Source organism: Scyliorhinus torazame, chromosome 18 (genome assembly GCF_047496885.1).
Source record: "Scyliorhinus torazame isolate Kashiwa2021f chromosome 18, sScyTor2.1, whole genome shotgun sequence".
NCBI classification, from domain to species: Eukaryota; Metazoa; Chordata; class Chondrichthyes; order Carcharhiniformes; family Scyliorhinidae; genus Scyliorhinus; species Scyliorhinus torazame.
The window spans coordinates 117,190,338-117,209,219 of record NC_092724.1 but is presented as its reverse complement, the minus strand read 5'-3'; the positions used below and the strand labels follow the sequence as shown (position 1 = coordinate 117,209,219).

Below are 18,882 nucleotides of genomic sequence, written 5' to 3'. Positions count from 1 at the left end.
AAGCACAATGCTTTGCAAGTACAATGCTTTGCACAACACTGACTGGGCACACTTGGTTCTTATGTTCAAAAGTAGACCTAAAAAAGTATTTATTGGTGTTTTATAATCACTCTATGGAATGGCAAATATTACAACCCAGCTTCATTTTAAATGTTTGTACAAGTGATAATCTAGAGGCCATCCTAACATTAAGCTGTTGAAAAAAGAAATCAGATATTCAGCAATCATGTACCTTTAATAACTCCAAATCCAATTTTAGTCTTTGGTTGTCAGATACTAAATCTCTGTTTCGGTGTTCGGCCTGCTCCAACTGTGCTTCCAACTCGGCTTCAAGCTCCCTGCTTCCCTCCTGGAATTCTTCCAGCTCTTCACGGGTTTCCTGAAAGCTGAATAAGAGGTTCAAACAGGTCACAAAAGAGTTTCTGCAGTTTCATTTTTAGCAGCATAGATTAAAAACATTTTCAAATGCAATATTGTGCTAGTCAGTTAATACAGAAATGGTAGCAGACTGGACAATTTACTCCTGACGGTGCTGGCATGGATCTAGCCATAAAACAATAACATTTTAGATGCAATTCCCAACGGTGTCCAAGCTGAGTGATGTGAAGAAGGATAGCAGTTAGGCATTATTTATTCTACAAGATGTACTGCAGCAACGTGACAGGACTTCTTCAAACCCGCAGCTTCTATCGCCCACAAGAACAAAGGCAGCAGGCGAACACGAGCACCAGCGCCTGCAAGTTCACCTTCAACTCGCACACAACCCTGACCTGAAACTATATCGCTGTTCCTTCACTGTAACTGGGACAAATCCTGGCACTTCCCAAGAGGACTGTGGGTGTACCTACGTCACACAGACTGTTCCCAGTGTAAACACATCAGCGGTGTCAGCATGTCTGACAGTCCAGTTGGCAGAAGCAGACAGCTGGAATATCAACAATTAAGTGACTTAGAAACAGCATTCTACAAATACCATAACTGCCCGTTTTGCAGCCTTATGTGGCGAAGCTTTTAGATGATATCTAATGATCTAACTATGCCTGCTGGCTTCTCACAGATATCTTGAGGGAAGTGAACGCCAGTAGCCAGCATTAATCTGCTACTGTAGATCAAAGCAGAGGTAGATTTTACCCCACCCTCCGTCTTTCTACCTTAGCTCTAGATTATCTTGCCATACACTGGAATCATCCACCCGGTCATTAAATAAAAGTCTGGCAAACTTTTATTATCCATATGATCCATATGTGATGTCAAGGGCTATGGGGAGAGCGCTGTTGTTTGGTGTTGAATGGTGGAGCAGGCTCGAAGGGACGATTGGCCCACTCTAGTTCCTATTTTCTATGTTACACAAAAAAACAGTTCAGTTTGAAAATGAAAGGAAGCGTTGCTAGCCAATAACTCCTGAATCCCTCAATCAAAAAGATAAAAAATGGAAGGAATGGCAAATCAACACCATTTTCTATATTATTCTGGCAGTAAATTACACCATTGGTTTGAACGCCGTCTACAGCTAGTTAATCATGCACACCAAGAAAAATGCATCTCTTGGTGATATTCTAACAAAAATAGATTTGAAAATGGGGGGAAAAAAATTGGCATCCATTAATTAATATTTCAAATTTATCCAGCATAATCTGGAAGATTAATTCTGAACCATGTTCTCTTGGCTGGCACTCCCCTCATTTTCATCTAATATACCATTCTGAAAAAGAAATGGTAACCAGTCAACCAACTTTCAGATCTAAAAAACGTCTGTGCAAACATTCTGCACCAAACTCTGAAACCATAGCAATAATCTATTTCTATACGATCTTCGCTGAAGCAAAACATCCCACGTGGCATAACAAGAGCAATATTAATAAAGATATATTTGACACTAAGCGGAATCTTTCCATATTTGAAAACCAGCATCTCGCTCTCCAGCTGCACAGACCAGTTTTCGCTCCAGATCTTGAGCCTCTTTAAAGAAAAAAATATCGCTGGCGTTCTCCCCACCGCAACCACTTCCCCTTACTGTACCTACAAGATTCCCCCCCCCCCCCACCAATAGGGCTCCCACAAGGCCTGCTCCTGGAACTGCGCCAACATGGCAGTGCCAACATGTGCCAAGGGGCTGCTGCAGGGAAGTGCCATACAGCACTGCCCGGACATGTCCCTCCCCCCAGTGGGCTATACTTACCTTTGTGCCACCAAAGAGATCTCCTTGACTGAATCACGTTTTTAACAAGCAGTTGTAAATCTCAACGTGACATCATATTGCGAGGTTTGAATTTTCAGTGAGGGGAGATCTTGTGGTTGGGGGGGTGCGGTGCTGGGTAATGAGCAATTCAAAATTAAACGTTTTTTGCCGCTGGCTATGTAGTTGCATCAGAGCCAAGTAATCATCATTTGTAGTTTGCTGAAATTCTGGAATTTGTAGTATAAGAGCTCATTATACACAGCAGAAGTGGGAAAGAAAAACTTGTGTCATTAGTGCATAAACTGAACTTCGCTGTGTTAGCTAGCTGAGGTCAGTTAAACAAAATGTTACCCAAGTTGATTGCACAAATCATGCATGTTATCACATGGTTCATGTGACTACATTACAGCTAAAGCCACAAAAATGTGTCACTTCAAGCAATTTGAACAAAGGATAGAAAATAAGGAACTGCACCTAATGTTAATTTAAAATGTAAAAATATATTCAAAATGAGCAGTAAAGACAACAGACTAAGTTATGAAATATACTAGTCCAGATAATGTTTAACTGCAATTATTAATAAAAATAAATATGCTTTAAAAATGACCCATAATATAAATTTTCCACCTGGAATTTGCTTTATGCTAATTTGAGGTGAAAACATGGCCTTCAGCTGAAGCATTGTACAACTTTGCAGGAATAGATTTTCAGCTAAAATTAAAATGAGACGGCATCGGTCTCGAAGATGCAAATTCTTGGACCAATTTCATTGGTTGAATAATTATTATAAATTAGCACTCAATGTTTCTTGGATTGTCATTTAATGTTGAAAAATATCTCATGCATTACAGAGGATACAGTTAAAGGAGAAGAGGTCTACTATTAAAGACGGAGGAGAATCTTTTTCTCATAGGGTCGTTAGTATGTAGAATTCTCTTCCACAGAAAGCAGTGGAGGCAGTTAGACAGATGCTTAATAGGCAAGAGAGGGGTGGGTGGGGGAGGAAGACAGCAAAATGGAGCGGACGCACAGCCAGATCAACATTGATCTTATTTTTTGGTGGAGCAGGCTCGAAGGGCTGAATCCTTTCTCCTTCTCTTAAACGCTATGTTCCTAAAAGAGGGTATGATGTCAAGCAGCAACAGAAGATACAAGAGAAATGACTGTAAGCAAAGTTAAAAAGATTTGGAGTAAACTTTTAAAAACAGGTAGTAAGGTGATTAAATTTAAGAAGAGTTTTGTAAATTAAGGCTGAAGGATCTTCCACCAATACAGCAGCTGTAGTATGCCATTTGACACAGGCGCTGCAGAGGTAGGGTGGGAGCTGGGCCATTAGAAAAATTGCTTAATTAGACAATAATGTTAACTGTTAATTTTTAGAAAATAAACCAACTTAATTAGCATTGCTGTGACAACTTTGCAGGTGGAACCAGGAAGTTTATCATACAACGCTGAAGTGGAATATTTTGACATGATAGTATATGCCCTATGATTGTTTCACACACCCACCTCTTCAACCCACCTCTTGAAATGCAACAATTAGTTACATGGATCAGTTTTGCAGCCACTAATAAAGCATTCAGATCTTAAACAAAGAGGAAGAGCTACACAGAAAGATCTAATTGTTTACCTCACACATGGCTTCTTACATTGAACACTACAAAGTTCTTACGGACAGGTTATACTATCTTTCAGTTTGTGTTGACTTGAAGAGAACACACAGTAGAATCACTTATAACCCAGGTCTATAAAAATGCTTCAGCAACACCGTGGATCTCTAGTCTTATTGCAGACCAGCTGGATTGAGCTTGTACAGGACATGGGCTCCATGAATCAAATGACTCTTTTGGTGCTGTAACCATTTTCTGGCTGTTTAATTTGAACTTCTGTGGGACTCATTTTTAGGTTGTCGGTCTATTGTGTCTGAAGAAACAGCAATAGGCTAAAAATAGATCTTTCTGGAACCTGGTCTTAAGGGTACAACAACTTCACACTTTGCCTAAAACTGGCTGACAGCTCCAAGTTTCAGATTTTAGAGGCATTAACTAGGTCTCTCAGAGTGTAAAATTAGCTTGATATCAATTACAATGGCAGCAAGGCCCTGGTCACCATTTCAGCAATAAATTAATTGAGTTCTTTCAAACTAAAAGGAAGCCACAAAATGGGTCAAAGCCCGGATGATGTAGAAACAGTCAGGAAACATTCACAATTAACCAAACAATAGCTCAACCATACTTAGCAACAGTCGAGCTTCTGGCACTCTTAGTTAAAAATAGAATACTCTTGGAAGCAAATTGTGTTGTATCACAATTTTGTCAGTTTAATAGCAAATATCTTACATTCAGAAAAAGCAGCATTAGAATTTTGAACTTTTTTTCTAAATGCACTTTGGTTCAATACTGACAAAATACAGCATTTCCACATACTGTGCAGTAAAATAAAATCTGATATAGTTCCTATCCAAATCATGTGATTTGATCACAGCGGGTTCCATGCGCCAGTAAGCAGAACAAAGAACAGTCACACCTTTCCAGAAATAGAATCAAAAGCCAAACTCCACCAGTACATATTCTGTGGAACGATGTAGGTTGGTGTGGCTCACAGATAAAATAAATAAGGAGACAACGATACTAGGCAAACCAGTTATCTCATTTGTGTCTTGCAAATATACTCAAAAATGTCAACCTAGAAAACTCAAGAGTTGACACAGCTTGAATAAAAATCTGACAAATCAAAAAAAAAAAAAATTCAGTAGGGCATTGTCAAATAAAAACGATAAGACACTGACGATTTTTGCCTTGAACTCAACAGGACAATCGGAAGAATGCCAAATTTCAAACTATCACAACAATTTATACTACAAGAGAAAAGCGTGCTGGTTGGTTGGCACGTCAAGTTTGATCCAGAGGATGGTGGGAATCTGGAACTCTCAGCCTTAAAGGGTGGGAGAGGTGGGAATATTTAAGTAGTACTTAGATGAGCACTTGAAATGCCATTGCATACAAGGCTATAGGCCAAGTGCTGGAAAATGGAATTAGAGTAAATAGGTGCTTGATGGCTGGTGCAGACATGATGGGCCTCTTTCAGTACTGTAAAAACTTTGCTCCATGACATTGCCATGGAGAAAGCAACAATGAACTATGGGCTCCCCAAGCTCCTGTCTAATTTACACAGGGTTTGAACATATTCCTATTGTTTGTAGAGAACAGGTCTCTGCGTATGATGAATGTCACTTCCAGCAAGTGTAATGATCCACATTATGAGCTCGACTGATTATACTGAATTGGTTGTCAGTGTAGTTATTAGTGCATTGAGGATTGTTCAGCAAGTATTGCCCAATCATTAAATCACATCTGATGGTAGATGTTCTGGTTTGGGTTTTGCAAGCGTGGACTGCTAGTGTAAATTCCTATTTTGAACAACCAAAGGAATATGCTGTTTGATTCAACCAACATATCACTGGGACACATGGCCTATGCACCTGGCATTGTATAGGCACCAAAATTCATACACCATGTTGCTCAATTGTGTGAACATAGCTTTGGACTGATGCATCATCCTGTTAGTAGAACATACCACTTAAGTAGGCACTGCAGTGGCAGCATAAAATGGCAGCCTTGACCTTCATTTAAAGTTTTGAGATACTTTGTCTTTCCAGGGTAATTTGAGGTCAACTGAGCATTTATCAGGTCCAAAAGCCTATGGCCTATTCATGAGTTTGTGCTTTACTTCTATGCGCAGTGAGCAAATGGCTAGAGTTCAGTTTTAATGATACGATGGCATGTCCAAACGGATGGTGTAATCACAGGATCCCCTCTAGGTCCAACATTTGCTAACATCTGTGTCAGTTTCCGTGAGAAACACGTTTTTGATGGAATGAGCCCCAACCTTCTACCCCATGCACATTTCAAATACGTAGATGATACATACATGCTCAAATTCACTTTTGAAATTAGCAGATTTATGCATCCCCTGAGAAAGCCACTAATGGGTTTTCCACTACTGTATACTGGAAGTCTACTGTAACTGGGTAATATACACATTGAGATTCATATGTTTCCATGCACTATATATGGACATATTGAATTAGGAGCAGGCATAGGCCACTTGGCACCTCAAGCCTGCTACGCCATTCAATAAGATCATGGCTGATCTAATTTTAACCTCAAATTCACATTCCTGCCTACCCCTGATAATCTTTTACCCTCTTGCTTATTAAGAATCTATCTACTTCTGCCTTGATATTCAAAGACTCTCTCTGTCTTAACCCCTTTTGAGGAAAGGAATTTCCAGTCTCAACCCTCAGAAATTATTTTTCCTCATTGTCTTAAACGGACGATCCTTTATATTTTAACAGTGGTCCCTTGTTTTAGATTCTCCCACAAGAAGAAACATTTCCACCTCCATCTTGTCAAGTCCCCTCAGGATCTTGTATGCTTGAATCAAGTCACCTTGAATTGTTCTAAACTCCAGCAGATACAAGCCTAACCTGTCCAGCCTTTCCTCATAAAATAACCCACCCATTCCAGATACTAATCGAGTAAATCTTCTGCAAACTGCTTCCAATGCATTTATAGCTTCCCTTAAATAAAGAGACTAATACCAGACACAGTACTCCAGATGTGGTCTCACCAATGCCCTATCTGAAGCATAACCTCACTACTTTTGTATTTAATTCCACTTTCAATCTACGATAATATTCTATTAGCTTTGCTAGTTACTTACTGAACCTGCAGACTAATCTTTTGCAATTCATGCACAAGGACACCTAGATCCCTCTGCATCTCAGAGCTCTGCAATCCCTCACCATTTAGAGAATGTTTTTTTATTCGTCCTCTCAAAATGGACAACCTCACATTTTCCCCACATTATACTCCCATTTGCCAGATCTTTTCCCATTTATCTGACCCATCCATATCCTTTTGTAGCCTCATGTCCTCCTCACAACTTACTTTCCTACCTACCTTTCGGTCATATCAGCAATCCTGTAAATCAATCCCAGCCATTTGCTCAACTTGCAAGCTTGATGCAGGAATAGAGCCCAAAGACGTGTTGTGGGGCAGTGGCTATCCTGATCAGATCACTGTCTGCTGTGTATTACACAAACTCAAAAATGGGCCCAAGGCTGATACATGAGCCTGAAATGTGTCCGGTCTACCTCAAATTACACTGGAAAGGAAAGGCATCTGAAAAATTTGAAGGTTAAGCAAGTCATTTCACACTGCCACTATGCAGTGGCTACTCAAGTAGTACATTCCACAAATAGGTGCTGCCATCAGTCCAAAAATATGTTCTGTTGAACATGAATTTCAGTGCCAGTGTGATGTCAGGTAAGTAGGCGTATGTCCCAATGACTGATCAAATCAAACAGCATGTTTCTTCGGTTGCAATAGACTGTACTCAACCAGCCTGTGCTTGCAAAAGGCAAAATAAAACATCTACTGTTAGATGGGATTCTGCAACTGAACAGCACTTGAACAATCTGGAGTGCGTTAATAGCTATGCTAACAGCCAGTTGAGATAATCAATCAAGTTTGTCACATAGCTCATTTAGGCTTGTCGAAATGACATCCATTCATAAGCAGGGATCTGTTCTCTGCAAGGAAAAGGAATATGTTCAAGCCTTGCATCTGTTTGAATTAACAAATAGCTTGGGGACCCATAGTTCCCCATTGTTTACTCCATGGCAACTCTTCAGCCAGAGTCAGTGCGCCAACCAACCAGCGCCCTTTTCCTCTGTACCATACATTGTTGTGTTTGTTTTAAATGACATTCTTGCGTTTGTCCTGATGAGTGCAAGCAGAAAAGCTTTAGCAATATGTCTATTTTCAGCGATACTCAGGTTCTGTACTACTAAGTCACTGAACGTACTATAGAACCCACTTAACTGCAACCACTTGGGGCAAATTCACAAATTGCGATCAATTGGGAATTTCTAAAAAGTAGAAGGAGCAAAAGTCAAAGTAGATCTGATGTTTAGCAACCTTTATTTGCCTAAATTTCATAGCGCACCTTACACTTTCAGGTGGAAAATCAATCAAACAAATCAACATCCCCGGAATCAATCTGGTAAACCTCCTCTGAACTGCTTCCAATGCCACCACATCCTTTCTCAAATAATGTAGTTTGCTCATTCTCCCCATGTCTACATGGGTCTCATCCCCACAACCCAAAACGGGTGGGTGAATTGGCCACGCTAAATTGCCCCTTAATTGGGAAAAAAAGAATTGGGTACTCTAAATTTGAATTGGTTACTTATGAAAAAAAAAGGAATTGCAATGAAATGAGTTGTAACAAAACAGGCACAACTGTATAACTGAATACATTGAAAACTAGCCTGTGGCAAAGGCTGCTTCATCAAGTCAATGAAGTTACATTTATTTATTTACCATTGGCTTTTATGATCAGTTTTTAAATTAACAATCATAATTCAATTTGTTATTCTTTAAATAACATTGAAATCGTTACACTTGTTAAATAAAGTTTCAAAACTCACGAAGAGAGAAAAATAAATTCTGGATGCGATGAGTTCCCAATAAGCAGCAATAAGTATTCAGAAGAATCCATTCAAATTCAATAGCAGCCGTGCAACATAAACTGATAACTCGGGTGTTCCAAAAACGCATTGACGTGCCATAGCCACATAACTTAACATGATCCTGAAGGCAGTGTAAAAAGAAAGTTCCTCCAAGAACCAAACTCGGGTGAATCTTGCCATGAAAGCAACAAGGGATGTTTTCATACATATTTAAACTCCATGTACCACTTACACAACAAATCATACAGCAGTATTGTGACTCCCATGTAATTTGTATAACTGTTCCATCAAGGGACATAATATACTGAGTAAACCAGATACAAAAATTCAACTTTCACCTCCAGATGTCCCAGGCAACGATGCACCTACTGATGAAACAGGTTGTGAAGCGACCGTACACCTAATCCCCAAGTAAAGATTGCACTTCAGTCTTTGATGCTCATTCTACCTACTTACTCTGCAAGATTCAAGTCTCAGAAGTAAGGTTCCAACTCTTCCAGTCTGCAATTTCAACAGAGATCCTACACACCTTTTTGCCATTTTTCTCATGAATATAATAATTTCAAACACATGCCTGCTCTTCACTTAAATGTGCAACGCCAGGTCTCCCAATGGGTATCCCAACTACTTTCCTTCAACCTTGATTTCTATCTAGTTTTCAGTCCTAGGCTGAATCATGCCACACTCTGTAAATCAGCCAACCAGATTTGAACCATCCCCAAAATGTTTTCCACCTACCCAAACAAACTGCATAGATGTGGCTCAAAGCTGATGTCTGCTGCAAATGTGGTTTAACAATGTACTACTGTAGACAGAAATTAGAAACCTATAAATATTACATTTGATATTCATTTTCCCTGGGATATTGAAGCTTACAGGATACTGCGAGGCCTGGATAGAGTGGACGTGGAGAGGATGTTTCCACTTGTAGGAAAAACTAGAAGCAGAGGACACATCTCAGATGAAAGGGACGATCCTTTAAAACCGAGATGAGGAGGAATTTCTTCAGCCAGAGGATGATGAATCTGTGGAACTCTTTGCCGCAGAAGGCTGTGGAGGCCAAATCAGTGTCTTTAAGACTGAGATAGATAGGTTCTTGATTAATAAGGGGATCAGGGGTCATAGGGAGAAGGCAGAATGGGGATGAGAAAAATATCAGCCATGATTGAATGGCAGAGCAGACTCGATGGGGCCTATGTTTTATGGTCTTACATGTGCAAATATTTTCCTTCTTGATTCAATATCAGCTGTTAGTGGTGAATGTGAAGTGGGGAATAATAAAACAGTAGGCAATCATACGAACATACAAAATAGGAGAAGTAGGGCATTCAGCCCCTCAAGCCTTCTCCACCATTCAATAAGATCATGGCAGATCTGTTAGTGTTGAGTTCCATATTCCCCATTTGTCCGCGTGAACCTTTGATTTTCATGCTCAACAAGAATCTATCCACCTTTATTACTCAGTGATCTCACTTCCACCACCTTCTGAGACAAGAGTTCCAAAGTCGCACAACCCTCAGACAAAAGATTCCTTTCATCTGTCTAATAAGGCAAAAGTCTAATTTTAAAATAGTGCCCCCCTATTCATGATTCATCCACAAGAGGAAACACCCTTTCACTGTCCATCTTGCCAATACCATTCAGGATCTCATATACTTCAATCAAGTCACCCTTCATTTTTCTAAACTCGAGTGGAAATAAGCCCAGCCTTTCCAACCTATCCTCAGAAGAGAACCTGCTCCGTCCAGGATCAATTTAGTGAACCTCCACTGAACCTCCAATGTAGAGTGTCAAAATGATGGCCAGAAAAATATCTAGATACTAAAAGAAAACACCAAACCAAAGTCAAAAAGATTTCCTTTCTCAAAAACAGGCTAATGGGCATAATTAGCCCAGAGGCAATATAATACTAAATTCAGTAAAATGGACCACTGTCTCCATATAACTCTTTCACAAATAACAATCAATTGTTTTGGTCACAGAGCTTATAAAGTTCTTCAACATTTTCCTCAGTAATTGTTGCTAAAGTACTGAATGAGACATTTCAAGTCTCTGGAACAGTTAAGAGAGTCCAGAAAACAGCCAACTCTGCACAAAAGATGCACCACTGCTTACCTATTGTGCACTTGAGAAGTTACAAGCCAGGCAAGAAGCATCATTTCACTGTACAGTGCAACAATCAAGACAGATATAAAATTAGATGAAATCTAATACATGCAAACAGCACCAACCTTTTCTTATATTTCAGAGCCAGTTCTTTCCAATACACAACTTTTTCTTCCGCAACTGCTGGTTCTGGGCTTTCCTCACTATCCATGATGAAATGAACCTAAAAAGGGCAAGACAACATAATTATTAACAGCTTATAGTAGTTGCTAGTGCAAAGATTAAGAGAGCAACGGCTCACACGGCATTAACCAGAAAAAGCTAACAATAAAGTCAAGCAAGGAAAGATTTTATTCTCAAAATTCAGAAATGTTTAACAATAATAGACATCACTACATTCAGCAGTTAGCATATAGAGCAATGCCGTATCCACCTTCAGTGGGCTGAACCTTGGCTCTTGCAAAAACACTTAAAATTTAAAATAAAATTTTGCCTTCCTTTGTGGTATTATTAACTCAGGTATTTTCCTAGGTCATTTTTGCTGCTGCAATATTGCTTACCATGCATTAATACTTAAAAACAAACTGTTTCGGTTCAGTTTGACACCACACTTCTAAGGACACATCCTTTGCCTCACCAAAGTCGACACTCACATCAGCATGCGTTGCCAGGTAATGTTATTCAATGCAGAAGCGCTGATCAATTATGAAACTGACATTGTGTCACAGGTTGGATTCCACTGGCAGATTTAAAATTATATTTTTGTGTTTTCAAAAGTGGAACTTAAATGACTTTTATTTTTGAGAAAGGTCACATTTCCACTCCCACCCCGTGAAAAATGGTTCCACTTACAAAGGTGTTTGAACCCAGGCAGCCACACAAGATCCTAGCATCAGATTGGATAAAACTAGTTTTGAAGGAACATCATTTTGTAAACACAAAAGTTAACTTAAAAATTACACAAATAAAATCCTGTATTATCAATTGGTTTCAAACCAGTAGGATTTTGGAACACTATTTATGCAGCAACACATTTCAATTAGCCAATGACTTACAGCGGATCACGAAACAAAGACAAAACAGTTTGTATATGCTGTAATAAGATAGGGATCTGAATTAATGTTCAAGTTGTTACACATGGACAAGTTGCACATGAAAAAGCCCAGACTCTCAAAATTCAGCAAGAACCTCCTTTGTATATTCAACTGCTCTTCAAAAGGTTACAAAATAAAATCAAGTCACCAAGCTTGGATAAATCAGTCTTTTAATGAGGACCAGCTCACCCTATATAAAATTGAGCTCATCCAAAACTCTGCCTGCATCCTAACATGATGTGGAGATGCCGGCGTTGGACTGGGGTGAGCACAGTACGAAATCTTACAACACCAGGTTAAAGTCCAACAGGTTTGTTTCGATGTCACTAGCTTTCGGAGCGCTGCTCCTTCCTCAGGTGAATGAAGAGGTCTGTTCCAGAAACATATATATAGACAAATTCAAAGATGCCAAACAATGCTTGGAATGCGACCATTAGCAGGTGATTAAATATTTACAGGTGATTAAATATTTAATCACCTGCTAATGGTCGCATTCCAAGCATTGTTTGGCATCTTTGAATTTGTCTATATATATGTTTCTGGAACAGACCTCTTCATTCACCTGAGGAAGGAGCAGCGCTCCGAAAGCTAGTGACACCGAAACAAACCTGTTGGACTTTAATCTGGTGTTGTAAGACTTTGTACTGTATCCTAACAGTTTGGGGTTCAGCGACACCCCACAGTCCCTAAAGATACAGGCTAGGTAAAACAAAAGTCCAGATAGCCTCACCAACTATCAAGAGGCCTATATACAAGTGTGCATTTGAACAGAGAGGTAGGTACCATAGGTAGTCTGTTATGTCAATAGTAAGGCAGTACTTAATCACATTAACCCCATCAGGGTGATGTGAAACTGACACATTGGTGCATAGTTCATTGGATTTCTTTCTTGGCTGGATTGAACAGTGAACAACAGATATTTTCAATCATATTACAGTTTATCCTTATGCATGATAGATTTTCTGAATTATGTGAGACACAAGATTGATTGAAATGGAGTTTGGAGGTATTTGCATATAGCTATTAGCCCCCCACTCCTTTTTTGTAACAGGACAAGCAATGTATTTACTTGGAAAATAGAACCTTCCCCTCTGATGGATAATTGTGCCTGCCTATCTTCCCCCATTTCTTTGAGACCCAAAAATGCTGCAGAAACTGCATTCACATCAGACAAAAGTATTTCTAATAATTTTGTACCATTCATTTCAGCAGTACTATCTTTGATCATTAGGGCAGCACGGTAGCATAGTGGTTAGCACAATTGCTTCACAGCTTCAGGGTCCTAGGTTCGATTCCCAGCTTGGGTCACTGTCTGTGCGGAGTCTGCACGTTCTCCCAGTGTGTACGTGGGTTTCCTCTGGGTTCTCCGGTTTCCTCCCACAGTCCAAAGATGTGCAGGTTAGGTGGATTGGCCATGCTAAATTGCCCTTAGTGTCCAAAATTGCGCTTAGTGTTGGGTGGGGTTACTGGGTTATGGGGATAGGGTGGAGCTGTGGGCTTTGGTAGAGTGCTCTTTCCAAGAGCTGATGCAGACTTGATGGGCCGAATGGCCTCCTTCTGCACTGTAACTTTTATGATGATAGGCTGCTTCCCTGTTTTGAGAGCGCGCTCACTGGTGCTGATTTAACTTGAGGGGCAAGGTTGAGAAGGCGGGCCTTCATAAATAACCTCAGCCGGTACAAAAATTGAACCCACGCTGTTGGCGTTGCTCCGCATCACAGACCAGCTGTACAACCAACTGAGCTAACCAACCCCCCATTAATGTGGTATACTGGGGTTTTAGATACAAGAGCAGCTTTTTCACAGTGGTAAAACTAAGCTATGCACAAAAGGGTGGAAGAAAGGGTGATCTGCTGTTAGACTTCATTTTTAATTGGAGTAACATAGGTTTCCTAATAAATTGAAATAGTCACGGTTTAACATTCCTACCTTATATCTTGGTTCCCCAGCTTTAAATGACAAATTCTGACCAAATTTCAGTGTCTTTGTTAACTCCATTCCCCAAATGCTGCTGAACATGTGAAAACGTCACTCCAAGTTGCTAATATATTACCACATTCATAAAGTGAGAAAGTTCAGAAAACCCTGCAATTAAAGACTCACATTTATATGGCACCTTTCAAAGCACCTTACAGCCAAAACATATTGGAAGTGTAGTAGTCATTGTTGTAATGTAGGCAATGTGGTAGCCAATTTGTGCACAGTAAACTCCCAGAAACTGCAATGTGATAGTGCCCTGATAAAACCATTTTTGTGATGTCAGAGAATGTCAAGTGGAATAGACTGAAGGTTTCTTATAAGCGTGCCAATGTGGGTCTAATTCATATGCCCAAGTTCTGGAGCTGGGTTTGAAACTACAAATATTGTATCAGAGGAGAGGATATTGCCAAGACGACATTAGCAGTTTAACCAAAAATAAACCAAATGCCATAAATGACCTTAGTCCAAAAAAGTGATACATTAGGTACATCATGTAGTCCAATATCGGACAAAAGTTAATTTCAGCAATTGAACTTCTAATTCAGCTTATGATACTAACTGGCGAATAAGCATTGAACAGGGCAAGGAGTTGTCACTTTCTAGAAGAACCATTTAGTACAGCAATAACATCTCTTCAGGTCTCCCACAGAATCAACCAATAGCAACCCACACAATCTCCCTAGATTATCTGAACCTTCTCCTCCAAATGCAGCAATTTGGACGTGGAGTCGGCTACTATATGCAAACTGATGATACCCAGCTCATCATTCCTATTTCTCTTAGCCACACCAGCACACCTGTGGTGAGAGACTACTTCTATGACATCCAAAATGTCAAGGAGCCAGAATTTCCTCCAACTAAGCACAATGATGATAAGGTCTTCATTTCAGCCCCTCCCCAGAAACATAGGGACAAGAGTAGGCTATTCGGCCCATCAACCCTGTTCCACCATTCAATTCGATCATGGCCGATTAACTACCTCAATGCCACTTTCCTACACAATCTGCATATCCCTTGATTGGATTTGTTTATCGTCACGTGTACCGAGGTACAGTGAAAAGTATTTTTCTGCGAGCAGCTCAACAGATCATTAAGTACATGAGAAGAAAAGGGAATAAAAAATACATAATAGGGCAACACAACATATACAATGTAACTACATAAGCACTGGCATCGGATGAAGCATACAGGGTGTAGTGTTAATGAGGTCAGTCCATAAGAGGGTCATTTAGGAGTCTGGTGACAGTGGGGAAGAAGCTGTTTTTGAGTCTGTTCGTGCGTGTTCTCAGACTTCTGTATCTCCTGCCCGATGGAAGAAGTTGGAAGTGTGAGTAAGCCAGGTGGGAGGGATCTTTGATTATACTGCCCGCTTTCCCCAGGCAGCGGGAGGTGTAGATGGAGTCAATGGATGGGAGGCAGGTTCGTGTGATGGACTGGGCGGTGTTCACAACTCTCTGAAGTTTCTTACGGTCCTGGGCCGAGCTGTTGCCATACCAGGCTGTGATGCAGCCCGATAGGATGCTTTCTATGGTGCATCTGTAAAAGTTGGTAAGAGTCAATGTGGACATGCCGAATTTCCTTAGTTTCCTGAGGAAGCTGTTGTGCTTTCTTGGTGGTAGCGTCGACGTGGGTGGACCAGGACAGATTTTTGGAGATGTGCACCCCTAGGAATTTGAAACTGCTAACCATCTCCACCTCGGCACCGTTGATGCTGACAGGGGTGTGTACAGTACTTTGCTTCCGGAAGTCAATTACCAGCTCTTTAGTTTTGCTGGCATTGAGGGAGAGATTGTTGTCGCTACACCACTCCACTAGGTTCTCTATCTCTCTCCTGTATTCGGACTCATCGTTATTCGAGATCTGGCCCACTATGGTCATATCGTCAGCAAACTTGTAGATGGAGTTGGAACCAAGTTTTGCCACGCAGTCGTGTGTGTACAGGGAGTAGAGTAGGGGGCTAAGTACGCAGCCTTGCGGGGCGCCGGTGTTGAGGACTATTGTGTTGTTGTTCATTCTTACTGATTGTGGTCTGTTGGTCAGAAAATAGAGGATCCAGTTGCAGAGTGGGGGAAAAAAAAAAAGTGTTGTCGCCCCTGGTGGGACAGGAGATATGCTGGTGGAATTTTAGCAGTACACTCTTGAAGTTGGCCTTGTTGAAGTCTCTGGCCACGATGAACAAGGCCTCCGGGTGTTCTGTTTCGTAGTTGTTTATTATTGTGTATAGTTCGTCCAGCGCCTTCCTCACTACTGCCTGGGGTGGGATGTAGACCGCTGTGATAATGGCTGAAGTGAACTCACGTGGAAGATAATATGGGTGGCACTTCATGCCATTCGTCTTCAGAAATTGAGTTCTCTCTTGAACACACTCAATGGTTGAGCTTCCACAGTTATTTTGGGTGGAGAATTCCAAACCTTCACCACCTTCTGAGTGAAGAAGTTCTGCCTCACCCGAGTCTGAAACGGACTACTTCTCCTGAGATTAGGCCACCTTGTTTTCGACTCACCAGCCAGGGGAAACATCTGATCTAAATCTATCCTATCACGCTCTGTAAGAATTTTTAAAGTTTCAATGAGGTCATCCCTCATTCTTCAAAATCCTAGGGAATAGAGACCCAGTCTCCTCAATCTCTCCTCGTAAGACAATCCTCCCATTCCATAGATAAATCTAGTGAACACCTGTTGCACTCCTTCTATGGCAAGTATATCCATCCTTGGATAAGGGGACAAAACTGTGCACAGTACTCCAAGGCTCTATATAACTGCAGTAAGACATCCTCACTCCTGGACTCAAACCCCCTCACAATGAAGGTCAACATACCATTTGCCTTCCTAATTGCTTGCTGTACCTGTATGCTCGCGTTCGGTGACTCACGAACAAGGACACCCACATCCCTTTGGACATCCGCACTTCCCAACCCCTCACCATTTAAGAAATACTCTGCCTTGTTTTTTCTAACAAAGTGCATAACTTCACACTTATTTACATTATATTCCATCTACCATGTTCCAGCCCATTCACTTCACTTGTCCCAAGTCTTCTTGAAACTTCCTTGCATCCGACTCACAATTTACTTCTCATCCAGTTTGGTGTCATCAGCAAATTTGGAAATTTTACAACTGGTCCCCACATCCAAATCATTTATATAGATTGTGAACAGCTGTAGACCCAGCCTGATCCCAACGGTACCCCATTCGTAACAGTCTGCCATGCTGAGAATTTTTAAAATTCATTCATATGATGTGGGCATTGCTGGCTAGGCCAGCATTTATTGCCCATCTCTAATTACCTGAGGATGTGGTGGTGAGCTGCCTTCTTGAACCGCTGCAATCCATGTGGTGTAGGTACACTTACAGTGCTGTTCGGGAGCTCGAGGATATTGACCCAGCAACAGAGAAGGAACGGCAATATATTTCCAAGTTGGGATGCTGAGTGGCTTGGAGGGGAACTTCCAGGTGGCCTTGTCCTTCTAGAGTGTAGTGGTCATCTGTTTGGAAGGTGCTGCCTAAAGATCCATTTATTCCTACTTTTTGCTTTGTCTGATAACCAATTCTCAATCCATATTAGGTTTCCCCATGCATTCGAATTTTATTCACTAATCGCTTGTGTGAAACCTTATCAAAAGCCTTCTGAAAATCCAAATGGTTTTCCTTCATCGATGCTACAAGTAACATCCTCAAAAAACTCCCAGCAAGTTTGTCAAACATAATTTACGTTTCATAAATCCATGTCATCTCTGCCCCATTTTACCATTCCTTTCTAAATGTCTAGTTATCACATCCTTTATACTAGATCCTAATATTTTCCTAACTTTTGATGTCAAACTAACAGGTTTTTAGCCCTCCATCTTCCCCTCTTCTTAAATAGTGGGGTAAGATTTACTACTTTCCATTCCACAGGTGCCTTCCCAGACCGTGTTGTAATACTTTAAATAGAATCACTTCAGTGGAGTAGACCATTCGGCCAATCACATCTGCACCGTTCCCCCTGAAAGAGCACTCTACCTAGGCCTATGCCCCCACCCTAACCAAGTATTCCCATCTAATCTTTCGCACACTAAGGGGCAATCTAGAATGGCCAATCCACCTAACCTGCACATCTTTGGACTGTGGAATGAAACTGGAGTACCCGAAAGAAACCCACGCATACACGGGGAGAATGTGCAAACTCCACAGTCAACCAAGGTCGGAATCAAACCTGGTCCCTGACACTGTGAAGTAGAAGTGCTAACCACTGTGCCTCCGTACTGTCCCTAGCTATTGTCTGGTTACCGTCAAATCTTTTAGTGTATTTTCCCAATCCACCATAGTCAACTTGCCCCTCAAACCTTCCCAATTTCCTTTCTTCAGATTTAAGACTCTAGTTTCAGAATGGACTAGATCACATCCAAAGTTAACAGGAAATTCTGTCATATTATGGTCACTATTTCCCAAAGGCTTATTTACAGCAAAGTTACTAATGAGCTTTTCTCATTTCACAACATTAAATCCAAAATATCCCAATCCCTAGTTGGCTCAAAATACCACTCCAGAAGCCCATCTCATATATACTTCAGGAATTAATGCTGATTTGGTTAACCCAGTCTGTCTGTAAATTGAAGTTGCCCATTATTATGGTATTACCATGTTACATGCATATCTAATTTCCCAATTTATAGCACGCTTAACATTATCACTGCAGTTTGATGGCCTATAAACAACTCCCACCAATGTTTGTTCTCCTTGTTGTTTCTTAGCTCCACCCAAACCGATTCGACAAGTTGATCATTCAATTGAACTTTGTCGCTTACCAATGTACTGTTCTCGCCTTTCAAGAGTGCTACCCCACCTCCTTTTCACTGCTGCATATCCTTGGATAGTTACCTCCCAATGTCACCTTGCAGCCAAAACCCCGTAATGGCAATTAAACCATACCGATTTACCTCAATTTATGCATTCAAATCACCAACGTTCTTACGAATGCTACGTGCATCCAGATTGAGTGCCTT

At 40.8% G+C, this 18,882-nt stretch overlaps 1 protein-coding gene across 4 annotated transcripts in view; it reads right to left on the bottom strand.

Annotated features, from left to right (window-relative positions):
* LOC140395440 (nuclear distribution protein nudE-like 1) overlaps positions 1-18,882 on the bottom strand; it is a 56,524-nt gene that overhangs the window by 18,669 nt on the left and 18,973 nt on the right. For all 4 annotated transcript variants that reach the window (XM_072483192.1, XM_072483193.1, XM_072483191.1 and 1 more), the window contains exons 2-3: positions 10,949-11,046; positions 233-386 (exon numbers count right to left, since the gene is read on the bottom strand). In XM_072483192.1, coding sequence (XP_072339293.1) covers positions 233-386; positions 10,949-11,034 — 240 coding nt within the window. In that variant the 5' untranslated portion in view covers positions 11,035-11,046. The remainder of the gene's footprint in view (positions 1-232; positions 387-10,948; positions 11,047-18,882) is intronic.